General features: G+C 33.1%; 2 protein-coding genes across 2 annotated transcripts; one reads left to right on the top strand and one right to left on the bottom strand.

Annotated features, from left to right (window-relative positions):
* Positions 1-5,426: 5,426 nt before the first annotated feature.
* LOC107428929 (rhamnogalacturonan I rhamnosyltransferase 1) lies at positions 5,427-11,042 on the top strand. Its single transcript, XM_016039526.4, has 8 exons — positions 5,427-6,312; positions 7,158-7,225; positions 7,308-7,396; positions 7,488-7,650; positions 8,826-9,115; positions 9,533-9,737; positions 10,237-10,394; positions 10,526-11,042. Exons 1-8 carry the CDS (start codon positions 6,057-6,059, stop codon positions 10,797-10,799), a joined length of 1,503 nt encoding a protein of 500 aa, XP_015895012.2. The 5' UTR covers positions 5,427-6,056; the 3' UTR covers positions 10,800-11,042.
* A 1,759-nt stretch (positions 11,043-12,801) lies between these two features.
* LOC107428930 (ribulose-1,5 bisphosphate carboxylase/oxygenase large subunit N-methyltransferase, chloroplastic) lies at positions 12,802-16,241 on the bottom strand. Its single transcript, XM_016039527.4, has 6 exons — positions 15,692-16,241; positions 15,527-15,555; positions 14,596-14,807; positions 14,378-14,503; positions 13,577-13,981; positions 12,802-13,380 (listed from the first exon to the last, which is right to left on the bottom strand). The coding sequence occupies exons 1-6, from the start codon at positions 16,183-16,185 to the stop codon at positions 13,168-13,170; spliced, it is 1,479 nt and encodes a 492-aa protein (XP_015895013.3). The 5' UTR covers positions 16,186-16,241; the 3' UTR covers positions 12,802-13,167.
* Between the last annotated feature and the right edge of the window lie 1,680 nt (positions 16,242-17,921).

Raw genomic sequence — 17,921 nt, 5'->3', positions numbered from 1 at the left:
CTGCCGTGTCTTTGACAAAATCCTTTTGATTTATTAGGGTCATGTAATTTCCATTTTTGTTTATTTTCCTCCTTTATTACTTTCTTGTGTTTAATAATATTTTTTTTGGGTTTTTGGTGGGTCTGCTTTTCTAGGTGTGATCTAGTTGGGATGTAAATTATTGACTTAACCAAAAACACATCATGTTGTTGTTGTTGTTATTATTATTATTATTATTATTAATGCCGCTGCCGTTACTAAATAAGTTTGAAGGATTAGTTATTACCAACAAAATTTCAAATAATTAGCATTAAAAATTATTGTAATTGATTTAAAAAATTATTTTCTAAGGTTAATTTCATCTACCTCCTTTGAGGTTTTACTTAAATACAATTTAGTCAGCTTAATTTCAAAAATGTCATCAACTACCCTTTAGGTTTTAAAAAGTTATCATTTTTCTCTCTATTGTTTCATTCATACTCCTTGAAATAATATTATCCACACGTAGGGATGACAATCAGGTTGGATCAGGTCAAGTTTTTGGAAAATCCAACTCAATTGGGTTGAGTTCAAATATTCTTAATCAGGTATGAATTTGGGTCGAGTTTTTAAATTTTATATGCTAATTGGGTCAGATCAGGTCAGGTTCGGAGAAACCTATTGGCTACCCGAATATGTTTGTAAAAAAAATAATAGATTTTTTTTTTTTTTGAGTTTTATGCACATTCAAATAAGGCCAAGGCAGATAACCCATCGAGCAGGGTCGGGTAAAACCCGATTAGCAAAGGAATCGGGTCGAGTATAATCAAAATGGATTTTTATTGGGTTAGATCGGGTTTATTCAGATTCGGATAAACCCAACCCAATTCCATTCCTATTCACACCCCTTTAGGAGTACTAGTTGTAATTTTTAAAATCTGATGGATTAAAACCTCATAGGGTCTAATGTAATATTCCTTTATATTTATCCAAAATTGACATTTTAAGGTGGTGTGATTAAAATTTATATTTATAAGCTTTTAAAGATATATTTATCATTTAGCATGCCATGTAAGAGAAAGAAAACATTCAAGGGTAAAATAGGAAGATCGAAATGGATCATGAATAGATTTATAACCATAAGAAATGTACTTGTATCATGAATAGATTTATAACCATAAAAAAATGTACTTGTACTTTTCCAAATATGAGGGGCGGCTTTAATTAACCAAAACATTTGGGGAGGTAGGTGTAATTTATCCTTTATTTAATGAAAAAGTGTGTTAGAGAGTGCATATTAGTGTAGTTAGCACTACTAAAGAATTTTGCATATTGTAATTAGGTAATAGAATTCCAAACTTACTATTTCCTTCTATGGTCTTGGTATCCAAATTACTTCAAATGGATTTTCCTAAAAAAACCAAAAAAGGACATTCATTTTGCTCATCCTTACTAGAAACCTTTCCATTTTCATTATTTTTGCCTTTTGAATTTTTTAATCAATTTCTCTGCTTTCTTTTAAGGTTCCAATTTCAAAGATTTCCAAGGAATAAAGTTGTATTTAACCTTCTTTTTATCTCTATTTGATTTTTCCAAAGCATAAAACTCACGATTTAAAGAATGAATTTGTAAGGGTGGAGGAATTTATAAAGTAATCAAAATAAATTTCATCAATCCAAATTAAGCAATCAAAAACAAAGAAGAAATTGAGAGAAATCAAAAGAAGGAGAAAAGAAGCGAATGAATTAAAAGTGTTTGCTGTTTTATCGATGACGAAGGGTTGCTTGCGATTATTAGACTTTGATAGGGTTAAGATAGGGGAAGAAGAAAATCGATGAGCAGGATAAATGAAGGAAGAAGGAGGGAAAGAGCAATGGAGACCGTTGAGTCATAGGCCTGGAAAATGGGACCAGATACGACCTCTATAACATCGTCAACCGTGGTTGTCTCCCCCTGCATCGACGATTAGGTTTTGTTGCGGTGGTCTTCTTGCCATCAAAGGCAGCTGGATGTTTGGAAGAGATAAAACCTTAATTGAAAATAAAAAGCTAAGGAAAATTTTGTAATTTTCTAAAAAAAAAAGGAAGTGGTAGTAGAAATTTAGGTGGTATAAAAAGAAGCACCTAAAAACATATATATATTTTTTAAAATGGAATGGGATACAATAAAATGAAGGAGGAATTTGGTCCAATACAGGTGGGTAATGATATTTACCCTTCCTTTTTCAGTATTTTTTAATTTACCCTTTAGTTCCAATTTTGCCCCAGTAACAATAAAAAATTAGTTTATTTTCCTTTCCTCTTCTTCCAAGACAGTCCACAATTCCATTGAAAAAAAACCTTCTTAGCTTTCCTTTGTTCCTTTTTCCCTGACAAAACCCATAATCTCATTGAATAGAAAACCTCCTGTTCCACCTCTATTCTATTTTCCTCCATAAAAAAACCAGTCCTTATCTCTCCTTGCAAACATGTGAAAGATGTTTTCACAAAATAATAATTCAAACACCGTCATCCTTTTCCCCTCCTCTCTTATATCAACTTAAGGAAGCCCATCTTGATCCAAAACACTTCAATACACCAACCAAAATTGGTTACCCAAAAATTATGGTGTTTCACTTCAATTGTGCTATTCTCACCTTCGGACCTCTCGCCGTCTAGTACTTGACCCCACCCCTATATGTCTTTTTTTCTATGTTTATAGCAACTCCATTAAAAACTCTATCGGCAACAAAGCATTTAAATTCTTTTCCTTTATTGTTTTGTTTTAGCTAGTAACACCTATAACTCGACCCCAATTGCACCCAATAAGGATTGATTCCTTAAAGCCAATATTAAATCCCTCTTGTGTAGCAGATTCATTTTGCTATAAGAGCATTGCAATATTCACTCTAACAAAATATAATGAACAATGAAAAAGAAAAAAAGTTACATAGAGAGTTAGTGAGAATCAGAGAAATGGGAAAAGTGGTGAGAAGAAGAAGAAAAAAAAGAAGGAAGGAGCAAGGAGCAAGGAGTTTGTTAAAGACTTGCTTGTTGATCCAGAAGAGTGGTGAGAAGAATAATTTTTCATCTTGATTTCTTCTTTCCCTGATTTTATATTAAAAAAGGATAATTTGGAAATATTAAAAAGTAAATGGGCAAAATAAAAAATTTATGAATGGAGTGAGTAATTTTCATGACCTTTAAAATAGGAGTACCGGGCTAAATTTTTCTAAAATGAAGGTCCATTTCACTGTTTATGAACAATCCCCGGAAAAGCAAACCCTAAAAGTAAATAAAGGTATATGGGTGCTTTTTTTTTTTTTTTTTTTTTTTTTTTCACATAACGGTTACACTGCATTATTATTTTTTTTCTAAATAAAATTTCTGAAAACCTCTATTTATATTTTGTTTTTAAATACTTTAATAAAGTTTACTCAACCTTCTTCTTCATCTACCATCTACCTCTCAATCTCATCGGAAGCAGATGGACTCGCAACAAGATTTGCGTTCTTGTCTTGAATCCAACGCCCAACATACGAGTATTACAGGTAAATTGGCATAAAACGAAAGCCAGCAAAAGAGTTTGAAAGGCAATCCAAGTACAGCCAAATTGGATAGAGGGACGACATCATCCATTTGCCTCTCCTCTGATGCCTTGATAACAAAACAAAGCTTCCCGTTGCCACGTTGTCCAAGATTGATTTAATACTGGGTAATTAAAATTTGTAATAATTTAATATCGGGTGATTGGAATTTTATTACAGAGGTTGTGAGCGCTTTCTCTGGAAGAAGCTACCGCAATTCTCTCGTCACCAGTAGTTTGCCGTGGAGGTCGTCGGAGGGTAATGATCTCAGAAAGATTTCTATACTGGAATCAGGGATAAAATAAATATTTAATAAAAAAATTAAATGGTTTTTAGTAAATTTATATTAACAAGAAATTTCGGTCCTGCAAAAAGAAGCATTCAAAGATATATACTTTTTTCTTTTATTTTTTGGTAATGATTCAAAGATATATACTTGAGATTGCTTTCTTTGTTGAAAATGGTAACCAAAATCATATTTGATCGGTTTAAAAATGAAAAATTGAGGGACCCAAGACGTTGAATTACTACTGCATTTTCATATAGTTCAACTCTTTTTTATGATTAAATTTGTTATTATCGTTGACAATAATGTAAAAAGTAAATATAAAACTTCTTAAAAAAAAAATGTTAATACTATATACTTGCCATGCTAACACGTTTTCTGCCCTCATTAGTGATCAATAATATACTTCAATTTTATTTGTTTGTTTGTTTATTTAAAAACATTGTTCAATTTTATTGGTAGAGTTTGGTTGTAAATGTGAATACATGTATTCATTTAGACCCTAAAACAAATAATTGATTAATTTAAGCAGACCGAAGAAAAACTGGAAAAGTAAAGGCAATCAAAAAGATAAGGAAAATAATAATAATAATAATAATAATAATAAAAAGCAACACTTCTGCGAAGCTAGATATCATATAATTATAATAGTTTGTCATAAAAATGGATTACTGTTTGGACTTCTGATTGGTAACTTTGATTAATAATTAATACCGAAAAATCCCATCTAAAAAAAGATGATAAACTAACTAGTTTTTGTGTAAAAAAAAAAATGACAAAATTCAAATTAATAAATTAACGCGAATTGTTTGTTACTGGAAATGTCAAATAAAAATCAATATTTCGAATCAATTTTCATACTATATTGGGATTGAAGGGGAAAAAAAATAATAATAAATAATAATAAGAATAGAAAGAGGCAAAAAAGAATAAAAAATATTTATTAATAATTATTGTTTAACTGAATAGTAAATAGAAGGGAAATAAAAGAATATAAAAATAATAAATATTTTCATAGATAATAGTAAAACCAATTTTAAAATATTTAAAAACTTTATTAATTTTTTTTCACCCATCATTACTCAGTTTTTAGAAAGAAAATATAACTGATTAAAAGAAAAAAACAAAATAATAAAAAAATCAATTCTTACCCTTTTCTTCCTAATCTTTTTTTTTTTTTTTTTTTTTACCTATTTCATCTTAATCATTCAAAAAAAAAAAAAAATGATTTAGATCATTACCTTACCATTGCCTTCCATTCCAACATTCCAAATATAGTGTGAAGGATTTTTATTGGTATATAAATACAGTGTAAACTTATTACAACTAGGGGAACAAAAATTTATTTGCCAGGTAAGATTTTCTAATACTTTCCATAAAGTAAAAACACTTTATACCAAAACACAGAAGAGTAGTAAAAATCAAGGTACGGATGGTACAAAAATAGTATTTCAAATTTGTAATAAAAGGTCCTTACCAATAATAAAAGGTCAGAAATGTCATTATTCATACCTTAGTCTTAAATAATTTTTTTTAAAAGAAAAATAAAATTTAATTAATTATTTTTTTTTGAAAAATTAATTAAAAAATAACTTATACGAAGTACATACATCAAATCATATTACATAAACAAAACAATCGGAGCCGTCAGAACCGGAGCGATCCTCTTCCGAGTGATTTTCCTTCAAAAAGCTTGAATCTTTCTTCCTACCCAAACACCTTCTTTCTCGTATCTACAAAAAACAGCGAATCAAAGGAAGACAGAAAGAAAAGAAGGATTTTCATATTTCCAGAAAAAAAAAAGACAATAAATACAAACGTAAGCGAGACAATTTATAGCTCTTCGGCGGTTGTGCCGTGATAAAATTGGAAAGAGAGAGAGAGAGAGATTTTTTTTTTTTTTTTTCCTAAGAAAAAAAGAAAAGGAAAATGAAAAAGCATCTGACGATAGTATTGGGTTGTTGGGATTTTTAACTATTCTACCTTTTTATATCTTTTATTTTTTTGGCTCGTGAATCCGTGTGTTTCAGCATCTCTTAATGATCATTTTGGAAATCTGAATTTTGCGTTTGAGAATTAAAAAGTTTTCGGTTTCTTTGGGTTAGCGATTTTGGGGAAGAAGAATTTTAGGAGCTAGGGCATCAATGTGGTTCTGATTTGTAAATGTGGGAAAGGAATAGTTTGAATTGGGCAATTGGGATTTTCGGAATTGGTCGATGAAGCTGCGATGTGGTGTTTAGCAGAGAAATGGAGGATAGATCTGAGGTTATACAGGTTCGGTGCGATAAGCTTCCTGCTCCTCCCAGGACTCGTTTACAGGTCTGGTTCATTCGCGTTTGCTCCAGCATTGTGGTCTGGACGTGTTTGTTTCAGATAGTAGTTGTTGGGGAGCTATGGCATCCGCATTTACTCTACAAAATTACAAATCGGATATCACAGATAACCCAGCTTCCACTTCGTGTGGAAGTTGCCGTTCAATCCCCACCGTCTCTCCCTCCCGCAAGTGAGTTTCTTTATCCCCCAAGCACTTTCTGATTCTGTCTTTCATACTATTTTATTTATTTATTTATTTATTTTTTTGAGGAAATGGTTGATATAACTTTTCAGTAAAAATGCATGAACTTGATCATTGTGGTTCATAAGTTTGTGGGTAGTGTAAATGTCTGTGGATATGAGTGAATGATTTCTATATGGATTTTTAATTCACATTATAGTTCCTCGTCTTTCTGGTGTGTGTGTATATATATATATATATATATCATTAACTTCTTCAAAAAGAAAACAGGAAAAAAAATAAATAAATATTGATCTTGTTAAAGAAGTCGGTTCTTAAAAAAATATTACCAAAAGAAAGTCAGTTCTTAGAAAACATATTTTTCTTTTCAAGTTTATTATGATATGGTTAGATCATGCATGCGACAAAACAAGTAGATTTTGACTGCAAAGTTGATTTCAAACTATCTAGATTATGTACAACATCTTTGGAAGGCAGTTATTACAGATATGCAGTGAGAGTAACAATTTTTACCACTGTATCTAGCTTTGGGCATATGCACTAATATGTTAGAAGGGAAGTTGTATAGTGAAAAACCAATGGTACCATACTTCAAATATTTGCAATATGCAGTATATCTATCGTACTGTATGTTCACAACCATTTTCTGGGAAGAAGACTAAATTCAAAATTGCCAGTACCTTTATAGTTGTAGCTTTAAAGTTTTTTATAATAATTTTACCTTACTAAAGTTTATATTTTGATCCATTTCAAGTTCGAGAGATGTTAATCCTTTTCCTTCCTTTTTGGTGGGAAGAAAAGACCTTAAAAACTGAGACCTCAATCTTTTGCAGGAAATTATACTAGTAATGGTTTTCTTAGAGTGTCCTGCAATGGGGGCTTGAATCAAATGCGTGCTGCGGTTTGTATATTTTGTTTTCTTCTTTTGCAGCGTGTTACTGTTTGTGCTATGTCTAGTTTTTGATAGCCACTTTATCGTTTAGATCTGCGACATGGTGACTGTTGCACGGTTTTTGAATCTTACATTGGTTGTTCCGGAGCTCGATAAAGCATCTTTCTGGGCTGATCCAAGGTATTGTCATTTTTGCTTACGAAATGTGGTTAAGTAATCTTGTTCAGTGGCTATTTTAAAGTTTTCAGCTTTTAATTTTTTTTTTCCCCAGTAATTTTGAAGATATCTTTGATGTGAAACATTTCATTGAGTCACTGAGAGATGAAGTCAGAATTGTCAGAAGGCTGCCTAAAAAATTTCACAGGAAATATGGAATCAAGCCACTCGAGATGCCTCCTATTAGTTGGTCAAATGAGAAGTACTACATGCAACAGGTTGTGCTTTCTATCATTTTTAAATGAAAGTTCACTTTTTTTGGTTCGTGATTCATGATGTGGTAAATTAATGATTTGATCCATTTAAGTGTCAAAATCAAATTTAATTCTTGTTTCATTGGTAAATTTTACTAAGATTATTGAGGAGCCTTGAGAATGTTTATATTTTAAAATATAGATTATGATAATAATGCTAGTTAGCAATTAAGTCTACTTCCTCTTCATCCATTTCTTTCCTTCCACCCATATCTCCTACCAAAAACAACGTTCACCTTTATACTGGCTTCTTTTATTATTATTATTATATATATATATATATATATATATTAGGGGTGGGGGGATTTGAACTTAAGACCTAATCTGTTTAGACCAGACCTATACAAATAGTTACTATGGCATAATTGCTGGAACTTTCCCCAATCTTCTCATGCTTTCCTACAAGGGCATTGCTTGACTCGTAATTTGCCTGTGTAGGAGATGCTTAATGAATTCTTCTTCTTTTATTATTGTGTTATATATAAATGTATATATCAGGGGCGGGGCTGAATTTGAACTTAGGGCCTAAATCTGTTTAGACTACACCTATACAAGTAGTAACTATGTTATACTTGCTGGAACTTTCCCCAATCTTTTCATGCTCTCTTACAAAGGTATTGCTTGACTTGTAATTTGCATGTGTAGGAGATGCTGCATGACTAAATCATATAGTAGATTCACATTTAAGTACTTGTCTCTCTAGTGAACGTTACATCAAAAATAAAAGGAAAGAAAAATAAGGAGGGAGAGGAAAGGTTTCTTCAAATTTTGTAAATCTGTTGGCAAAAGATGACTCCAGTTTTTCAGAGATGATAGCAAAAGTTTATTTTTGAGGAAATTGGGAGTTTTATAAAAAGAGGATAGTCATATAATCATAGCAACAGCCTGAACTTACTTTGGGACTTTTGAATTGTGAAGTTGTTCTCAACTATGGTTAAGAAAATTAGAAAGTTGAGGAATATGTTTTTCATTCTACCTTCTTTGAGCTACAATTGATAACAGAGATGGATTATTTAAACGTAGGAGTTTAGGAAATATAATGCAATAAGATATTAAGATGTTTAGGCTTGAATAATATATAATTGAACTTCCATTTAGTGATACATCCTGTTGTGATCGTTTTGAACTGAACAATGCAGATTCTTCCACTTTTCAGCAAGCATAAGGTGTTACATTTTAACAAAACAGATGCACGCATGGCAAACAATGGATTACCTCTTGATCTTCAGAAACTCAGGTGTCGTGTAAATTTCCAGGCACTGAAATTCACATCTCAGATTGAGACATTGGGGTACAAATTGATTCGTATGCTTCAAGAAAAGGGACCTTTTGTTGCTTTGCATTTAAGATACGAGATGGACATGTTAGCCTTCTCAGGTTGTACTCATGGATGCAGTAAAGAAGAATCTGAGGAGCTTAAACAAATGAGGTTTGTTGTGTTCATGGGAATTTTCATTTTGTTGTACTGGATAAGTAATCTTTGTTGCCGTTTTTTACTTATGCGATTTAGTTTGTAAAAGAGGTCTGCTACTAAATAACTGTTGCTAGGACATGTATAAGTATGAGGATAAAGTGATGACTGATCAGCATAGTCATACTTTATAATGATCAGGAACTCAGAGTTCTTTATTTATTTGGAATGGATTCTCAGCATGAGATGATTTAATTACAGAGCCCCTTGTCAGAGCAATATTATAACCTCTAACTGAACTTGGTGTGTCTTATCATTTTCTATTTGATTTATATTATTTTAGATATAAGTTTTATATGAAAGATTGCTTGTACTGTGTTTTTTATCAGGAGATGTAGCTTACATGTAATCTTCACTGGATTTGATTTTATTCAGGTATGCATACCCTTGGTGGAGAGATAAAGAGATAGATTCTGAATTGAAGAGATCGCAAGGTTTATGTCCTTTAACTCCAGAGGAGACAATATTAGTTTTGAAAGCATTGGGTTTTGATAAGGACACACAGATCTATATAGCAGCTGGTGAGATTTATGGTGGTGAGGGGAGACTTGCAGCACTAAGATCAGCATTTCCTCGGATTGTAAGTTTATTGCTACCTATGCTGTATTATTCTGTGCATGCTTGCGGATTGCTATGACTCTTTGGAGAATTGTTGTGCAAGTAGTTTTCTTTTCCCAAGCTTCACTTTGTGCAAGAGTTTCTTTTCCTCAACTTCGTTCAGGGCAACTTTTTTAGAAAAATATTCAATCCTAACCTCGTTGGTGATTGGGGAATTAATTATCATGGTGGAGGATGCCTTTAATAGTATGTAAGAGATAAGTACTGTTGGCTAATAATATCCAAACCATACATTACAATATAAGAAGACTAATGATGTAGCTTCTCCATAACAAACAAAGAAGAATGGAATATATGTGGAGGGCCCATTCAAATAGTAGGACCATACTATAATATTCATGTCCTTACTGCCTATTTATGGGTATATTTGATCCCTTTTAGAAAATAAGCCTCTAAACAGATATTATTATTTTCTTTGCTGCGTTTTTGTTTTGAGATCTCAGACCAGATTATTATTTCAGGTCAAAAAGGAAAAACTTCTTGCACCAGAGGAATTGCAGCAATTCCAAAATCATTCATCTCAAATGGCAGCTTTGGATTTTATGGTTTCAGTTGCCAGCAACACTTTTATTCCAACCTATGATGGAAACATGGCGAAACTTGTTGAGGGCCATCGGAGGTGTGTAAACTCCTTTTACAAGTTGGTCTCTGTTTTAAATATTAACAAAAAAGGAAAAAATAAAAAAAGAAAGCATTTTCCTTTGAGGGGATTTCCAGTATGCTACCACGACCTGATTATATTTCTTGCAGGTACCTTGGGTTTAAAAAAACCATCTTACTTGATAGGAAGAGACTTGTAGAATTGTTGGATATACATCATAATGGGACACTTCCATGGAAAGAATTTGCAGATTCTGTACAATCGGCTCATGAGAGAAGAATGGGACAACCAACTCGACGGAAAGTTATCATGGACAAGCCGAAAGAGGAAGACTATTTCTATGCAAATCCTCAGGAGTGCCTGTGTGAGGAAACAAGCTGTGATGACTTGCTTAGCCCTGGTAACTCAAGCGGAAAGGGATGAATTCAAGCAGCCAAATTAGCAGTCATCTAGGATTTGTTGCACGGAAAGCTTCCAAGCTAGTAAGATGAACCCCCCACGTCGCATTTCATAACAGAAAAGCCTTTAATCACCATGTATACACACACAAACACATCAGAATTTTGTAGGAAAATGGCATAAAGGACGCTTGATTTTCCATCTGAAAATGTGGTATTCATTCTTTTAATGTTCATATATTTAATATATATATATTTGTTGTCCTCACCTCATTGATTGTCGGGTGCCATTAGTTGTTATATTATATACATTGACACCAAAATAGAAAATTTGCTCCATTGCCGATACCTGATGACATCGATTGTTTTACAGTACCAAAACCTTTAGGAATCGTTAAGGCTGATATATGTTCGGGTGCGCTAGGAATTGTTTTTGGTCACTCTTTATCCATCAAATCCTCTACTTTCTTTGGTACTATTAACACACACACATAATTAACATTGATTCTTGGAAATATTGGCTGGCTGTGAGGGAATATATGAGATTATTCTAGCTTATGATTGAAAAAGGGAAGAAAAACCAATGAACAAGATAGTTTTCATAGGTAACAACACTGATAGTTTTCATAGGTAACAACACTACCGTTCATGATAAATTTATTCCCAATGCAGCTATTTGTCTCAGTTTATTTATAATTTATTTAAGCATGTAATGTTTTTGTTGAAGTAGAAAATGTAGTCACAATATTAATTACCTTCCCAGATAAGTGGAGTTTAATTAATATACATATATATTTCGTAAAAAGAATGTTATATATAGTGCTTAGGAATTCTATATGGAACGTAAAGCGTATCTTCTATTGTATTTTCACAAACCGATTTCATTCAGAGTATACAAGGATACTTGGACATTTGGTCGCACGGAACCACATCAACAACAAAAGAGTATTTTCATAAACACTTGGACAGAGAGACCAACATGATCGGATTGGATTTTGAACTTTCGCTTTAGTTTGTTTTCCTAGATATGCAAAACAATCACAGGTCAAACATACAGATATAATAATAATAATAATAATAATAATAGTAATAATAATGATAATTGTTGTTGTTGTTGTTGTTGTTGTTGTTATTAGTTTAAAAAGAGAAAATTGTAAAATCTCTCTTTATATATATTGGAGGACAGCAAAAACTAGTCAAAGAAGATGAACAATTAATTTATTTACTCATTGGTTGTTATAAAACATTGCCTCAGATGATTAACTAAAATAAAAAATAAGTCCAATCTTCATAAAATGGATTGGCAACATATTGAATATGTTGTGGGTCAAAAATCAAAACTTTGCAAAAACTTAATCAACCAGTTTAAAACAGAGACTAGAGTTGCCTTGAAAGGACCACATCTGGACCTTCATACCAGCTCTCGATCCGTTATTTCGCATACCAGTTTTTGATCAATATATAACAGCTCAGTTTAAATCTCACTTCTTCATGCAAAGTTTAATAGTTTCATCATGAAAAGGATCCATAGCAAAATGTCTATGCCCATATGATTTTTACCATCTTCCATCAATCTGGTTTAGAGATTTCTTCTCATCTTCACTAAGAAATAGTTTGGAAATGATTTAGTGAAACAAATTAATAAGGTCTTTTTGGGAATATGATTCTATAGGAATTTCACTTCTCCTCTAGAAATTGATTTTTAAAGAATCACCTAATACTAGATGATTTTGTGGAAACAAAATCACCAAAAAGCACTGTTATATTTCTTTGCCAAACTCAATAGGAAGGATTTTTATATTTTTAAAAGTGATTTTGGGCATTTTAGAATCACTCTTGATTCTTGAAACGGTGTGTGTAAAATCAGTTGTGCCAATGCGTTGGGATTTTGAGTTTCACTCGTGGGTTTTATAGTTACATGCACGAGTGCCCACCAAAGACGAGGATAAAAAACTAAATGCATGTAAAGCCTTTTGTCTGAATTGATTTGATTGTCCAGAATACATATACTTTCAGCTTCAAAGGACTGCTAAAATAATTTCCTCTTATATATGAAACTGTTTCTAGTCTCTTAAACAAACAAGATACAAAATAATACAAGGAAATTGTCTTAAAGACTGCAATGAAAATTCAAGGAGGTTATAGAAATGATATCTGTACTGAACATGTTCAAAATCATCCTACAATGGACAGGAAAAATGGCAGCAAACATGCCTTTAACTGTTTTCGGTAACTTGTAGATTTAGGAGGCACATCTTCCACTTCATGCAGAAAGGCAGTAGAAGCTAAACTGATCGAAATTATTGGAATAACAGCAGAAGAAAGGATGATTATAGGAGCATTCACTTTTCTTCTCGATCAAAACAATCATCAACGTGAAGAACTTATTTTGCCTATTTGGGCTCCCAGAAGATGATTTCACCTTGCTCCCCACAAAGACCAAGATCCTTGAGCCTTCTTTCTTGATAGTATTCTAACTCATCCAGTTCCAGCTCTCTCTCCTTGAAAATCCCATCTATGTACTGCAGCACCTTCTTCTCCCCTTCTCTTACTCTTACAGCAATCTCAAGCCTTGGATCAAGTTTTGCTTCTTTTAACTTCTCATCCTGCAATCCACAATCACAGACAATTAAAGTTGTACTGGCAACCGGATACTGGAATGTATGCATAAAGGACGAGTTGAGCTAATGGTTTTTTCTGCATGTACACCATTGTTTTACAGTTTTACTTGACAGGGTGATGCAAAAAGATTGGAAAAAATTATTTTTTGGTTGTAATGTAAATGAAGGCAATAACGTTTACCTCTTCAATCGTAGTGTGATATCCAGAGAGAGCAGATTTGCAGGCATCTCGTATCACTCGGCATATGAGCTCCTCATTCATGCGGCTTACAGGCAATTCAAGGTGGCCCCAGATGGAGTTACTGAAAATAGTTTCCAAGAGGAAAGCATCAGTACCTCCAAGTGCTACCAACCGTAGATAAGGAAGCATTGCTTGTGGAAGTGGAGCATCCAGAAAGATGTCGAAATATGCAGTCTCACCCAACCCATTTGACTCAGCAATGTCCAGCTTGTCCCCAAAAAATGGGTCGGACTCAGATATTTCAAGTGTCAATGTGTATGCATTGCGGCTTTCCAAGGAATCTACGAATCCATAGTCCAAAGCCAACTCTGCATTGCTCTTGTTTATGTCATATTGGATTAAAACCTGATGAAAAATTCCTCCAATCATCACATGAAACAGCCAATAAGATCATATCCCGTTTATATAGGCCAAGGGTATTTCTTGTTTTTTTAACAGGTTCTGGATTTCTAGAAGTCAACCAAGACAATATTTCTCAGGTGGCTCATTGCAAGTGGTAAGTCGTAAAACACCCTCATTTGGAAACATATCAACTCATAGATTCATAGATATCCAAAGTCTTGAACGTAATTGATTTGAAAAACAAAAACTTAATACTTTTCTATGTCAGTGAGATTTCCTAACTTGCGGATCATGAATAATGGTGTCCATTTTTAACAAGCAGAAAAGATGCATTTTTAGTACTAAAATTATGGCTACGGACTACAGTCCAAGAAGAAACATCAGAACTAGAAGTGTCACCTGCTCACCAGCCTTGACAGGAATAGGGCTTCGTAGAGAAAATAAAGTATCCCAAGAGAAAAGACCAGCTGCTCCTTTGACCTCCCAGGCATGTTCTTCTGTGGTTATTTTGGAACTGTGGTTGATCTGATCCATACATTGGGTTTAAAGAATGTTAAATTTCTAACTAAGGCAAATGAACCGGAACCATCCAGATGTGATTCAAAAAACAAACTTACCAAGTCTGCCATGGGAATCAACACAAGGTTTTGACCACGGAGGCGTGAGAACGCCCTTGATCTTAGTATCCCAAATGCCCAAAAGAAATCATCCAGTGTTATAGGAGAAGGAAAAAGCTGCTCATTTGGGAGAATGATTTCTGCTTCCAGTTTTTGAAACTCACTTTGGACATACTCCTTCACCCCTTCTGTTGTGCTCAATAGTTGGGTTCCTACAAACCTCATTCCAATTAAGTTCCAGCTACAAATTATAATAGACGAGCCATTCAGCAGAATATAATTGAGAATGCACGGAAAATATGTGACCATCTCTCTCTATCTTCCAGAGATGATTACCCTAGGAATCATAAAAATTACTAATCCAGTGGCTACCATAGAAATTTTATAACTGAATATTATGCCACAATAGCAAAATCATGACTAATGAGACATCATCAGTATGGGGAAATATGATGATACATGCAGCAAGGCCGACTAGTAAAATTCTTTATTTGCAATGTTAATGTGCTTAAGAAGCCCTGAAGCCAGTTTTCAGAAAAACTGCAGGTACGATTATTTTGTTACAATTATGATTCTATGAAGATGTGTTAGAGGTCAGCCTCGTTTCTCTAATACTTCATCCTTAAAAGTTAGTTTACACCAAGATATTGGTCTACGTCAAACCACTCAAGGGGCATTATAGTTATATAACATATGAGTTAAACAAGTTTGTTTTCCCTCCCTCCCCCCGCCAGCCGGACCGCTCTGAAGAATTCATGGGCCGGGCGGACGGGGACCGTCGAAGAAGTGCCTCGACGCGCTGCAGCCACTACTTCTCCTCCTTTTATGCAATTATGAACTCCACGGAACTTTCTCAATTCCAACGCAACTTATCCTATAATACTGAGACGCAGATGATTCGAACATCACATAATAAGGTGACCAAACTAACCTTGAAGTTCAGAAAGCTCCTCTTCTGACCTGCACTGGAAATGATAACAGACACTCATTAACCCCCATAATTCGAGACCCATATCCCAAGTTCTGAAACAAAACCACTAAAAGCCACAAAATATCAAAGCCATACATAGAATCATTCAAGCTAAGCTAAACCCACCAAAATATAGTCGAATTGGTATACTCTGGAAGAATATCAAGGTAAATCCGCCATGGCGAGTCTTCCCTAAACTTCTCTCTGACCAGAAACAGAGCAACCTGAATCCAAGGTTTCAATCCACTACACAAGTTTCCAATCTCAGAGGCCGAAACAGCATCTGGGTTTATCCACAACCTCTTGGGGACCTCTAAAACGACCTCGTTTCGAGCAATGTCTCTAACGGCAATCAGTCCTAAGCCTTCCGGTACAATTCCGGGCTTCGCAAGAGTCTTGGAGGAAACCACGCCATCTTCGCGGAGCCAATTCCAGAAGGTCTGGACCTCCGAAGGAATTGATGGGTCGCATTCCGGTGACTTGAGAGAGGTCACTGTAAGAGGTTTCTTGTAGTTTAAGGAAGGACTTTTCTGTATGGAATTGAGGAAGTGTCTGAAGGTCGTTGTTGAAGGCAATAGGAAAGTGGAGGACGAAGAAGATAAGCCGAAGATACTGACCATTCTCTCTCTCTCTCTCTCTCTCTCTCCTCTGCAGCAAGAGTAATGTAGCGGTAACGAACATCAACTAGATATGGGATTGATAAATGCTGTGGATAGGCTTTATCTGGGCCTTGGGCTTGTCGGCTATGTGTAGGTCATTATTGGGCCATATTTGGGCCCTTTTCACACTTTTTATTGGGCTGAATAAAAGAGAGTTTTTATTTATTTATTATTTATTTATTTTTTAGTGCTGCAGTTTATACTATTGAAAATTGGGTTGTTCTATTTACACTATAAAATTTAGTACTCTCTACATTTTTAATTACTTTTCAATATTTCAGAAACATCATTTGTTAAAAAGTTATGAATATTAAGTACATAAATAGAATAAGAAAAAATTTCTATGTACAATATAATAAAGTTTTAGAAAAAAAAATAATAATAATAATAAAAATAAACTCCAAAAATGTAGACAATGGAATTTAGTGATAAAGAAGAAAAATTGACAAATATAATTGATAAATCATTCATTTCAATCCTAAAAATGTAAGTATTTAGCTTTCTTTTATTATTTATTATTATTATTTTTTTATGTTTTGTTTAATTTTTTTTTTATTTGTTATTTCAACGAATTGTTTTCATTGTATACACTTTGAAGTTGTTTGGTATATATATATATATATATATACACCTCAAATGGTTTGATCATGTTCAGATTTTGTAGACTAGAAAAATAATTGTTTGAATGATTTATAAAGTCATTTAGTATACATAACTCGGACAAGTTGAATATATTTTGGTTGTGTATACCGGACTACTTAAGCCATATTCAAGTTTTATAATTCAAATGAAAACTAAAGCTGTTTGATACACATAGCCCGATTATATATATACCAGACTAATTATACCTGAATTATATAATTCGAACGGAATGAAATGATCAGGTATACATAATGTGGATGAGTTGTATTCATTCGAGCTATATATATAGAACTATACATTTATATTCAAATTATGAATTTAGATGGAAACACATTAGTTTGGGTTATAGATATCGGATTCAAATAAGAAAAAATTTAAAATAAAAAAGAAAAAAAAAAGGAAATGAAAGAAATATCTTTTATAAATGAACTAATTTGAGAAGGATTTTTGAAGATGAGGAACATAGAAACCAGTCAAATAGTTTTCTCCTATTTTGATTTATTGTTGTTTTTACAAAAAAAAAAATGGAAAAAAAAAGTAGAAAAGAAAGCTAAAGAAGCTAAGAAATTAATCGGTGAGCAACAAAGGAACAAGTTGATCATAAATGTGATAGTAGATTCAAACATTCTTGGCTGCTTCATATAGGATGAAATATCAGTAGAGATTTTTAAAGTTGATCGTAAATGTGATTGTAAATTCAAACATTCTTGGCTGTTGTATATAGGAAGAAATATCGGTAGAGATTGTTGAAGATGGCAGGGATTTGGGGATTTGAGAATTAACATTGTAGTATAATGTATGGATTTAATTTAAAAAAGAAGTAGGGGTAATAAAATGTGGTGTATGTATTTAATTATATTTAAGGGAATTGATTGGTGTAAATAGTAAAAATAAAAATAAAAATTAGTGTGTTTAGAATGTAGTGTGGGCATCAAAATTTATAGTGTGAATAAAATCATCCTAAAAATTTATACTCCCACTGCATTGTTTTGTAAAATTCCAAAAAAAAAAAAAAACTCTTTTTTCTATTCCCGTTGCAAATTTTCAATCTCATT

Source organism: Ziziphus jujuba, chromosome 12, assembly GCF_031755915.1.
Source record: "Ziziphus jujuba cultivar Dongzao chromosome 12, ASM3175591v1".
Classification (NCBI taxonomy): Eukaryota; Viridiplantae; Streptophyta; class Magnoliopsida; order Rosales; family Rhamnaceae; genus Ziziphus; species Ziziphus jujuba.
This window is presented reverse-complemented; position numbering and strand designations above follow the sequence as displayed.

Bases quoted from the DNA above. Each gene is read 5' to 3' on its own strand.
- LOC107428930 (XM_016039527.4), bottom strand. From the start codon at position 16,185: ATGGTCAGTATCTTCGGCTTATCTTCTTCGTCCTCCACTTTCCTATTG. The intron at 14,808-15,526 runs GTTAGTTTGGTC...TGAGGTTTGTAG, and splicing joins GGAGCTTTCTGAACTTCAAG to GAACCCAACTATTGAGCACA. The intron at 13,381-13,576 runs GTAAACGTTATT...TGTGGATTGCAG, and splicing joins ATCACACTACGATTGAAGAG to GATGAGAAGTTAAAAGAAGC.
- LOC107428929 (XM_016039526.4), top strand. From the start codon at position 6,057: ATGGAGGATAGATCTGAGGTTATACAGGTTCGGTGCGATAAGCTTCCT. The intron at 6,313-7,157 runs GTGAGTTTCTTT...AATCTTTTGCAG, and splicing joins ACCGTCTCTCCCTCCCGCAA to GAAATTATACTAGTAATGGT. The intron at 7,226-7,307 runs GTTTGTATATTT...TTTATCGTTTAG, and splicing joins TGAATCAAATGCGTGCTGCG to ATCTGCGACATGGTGACTGT.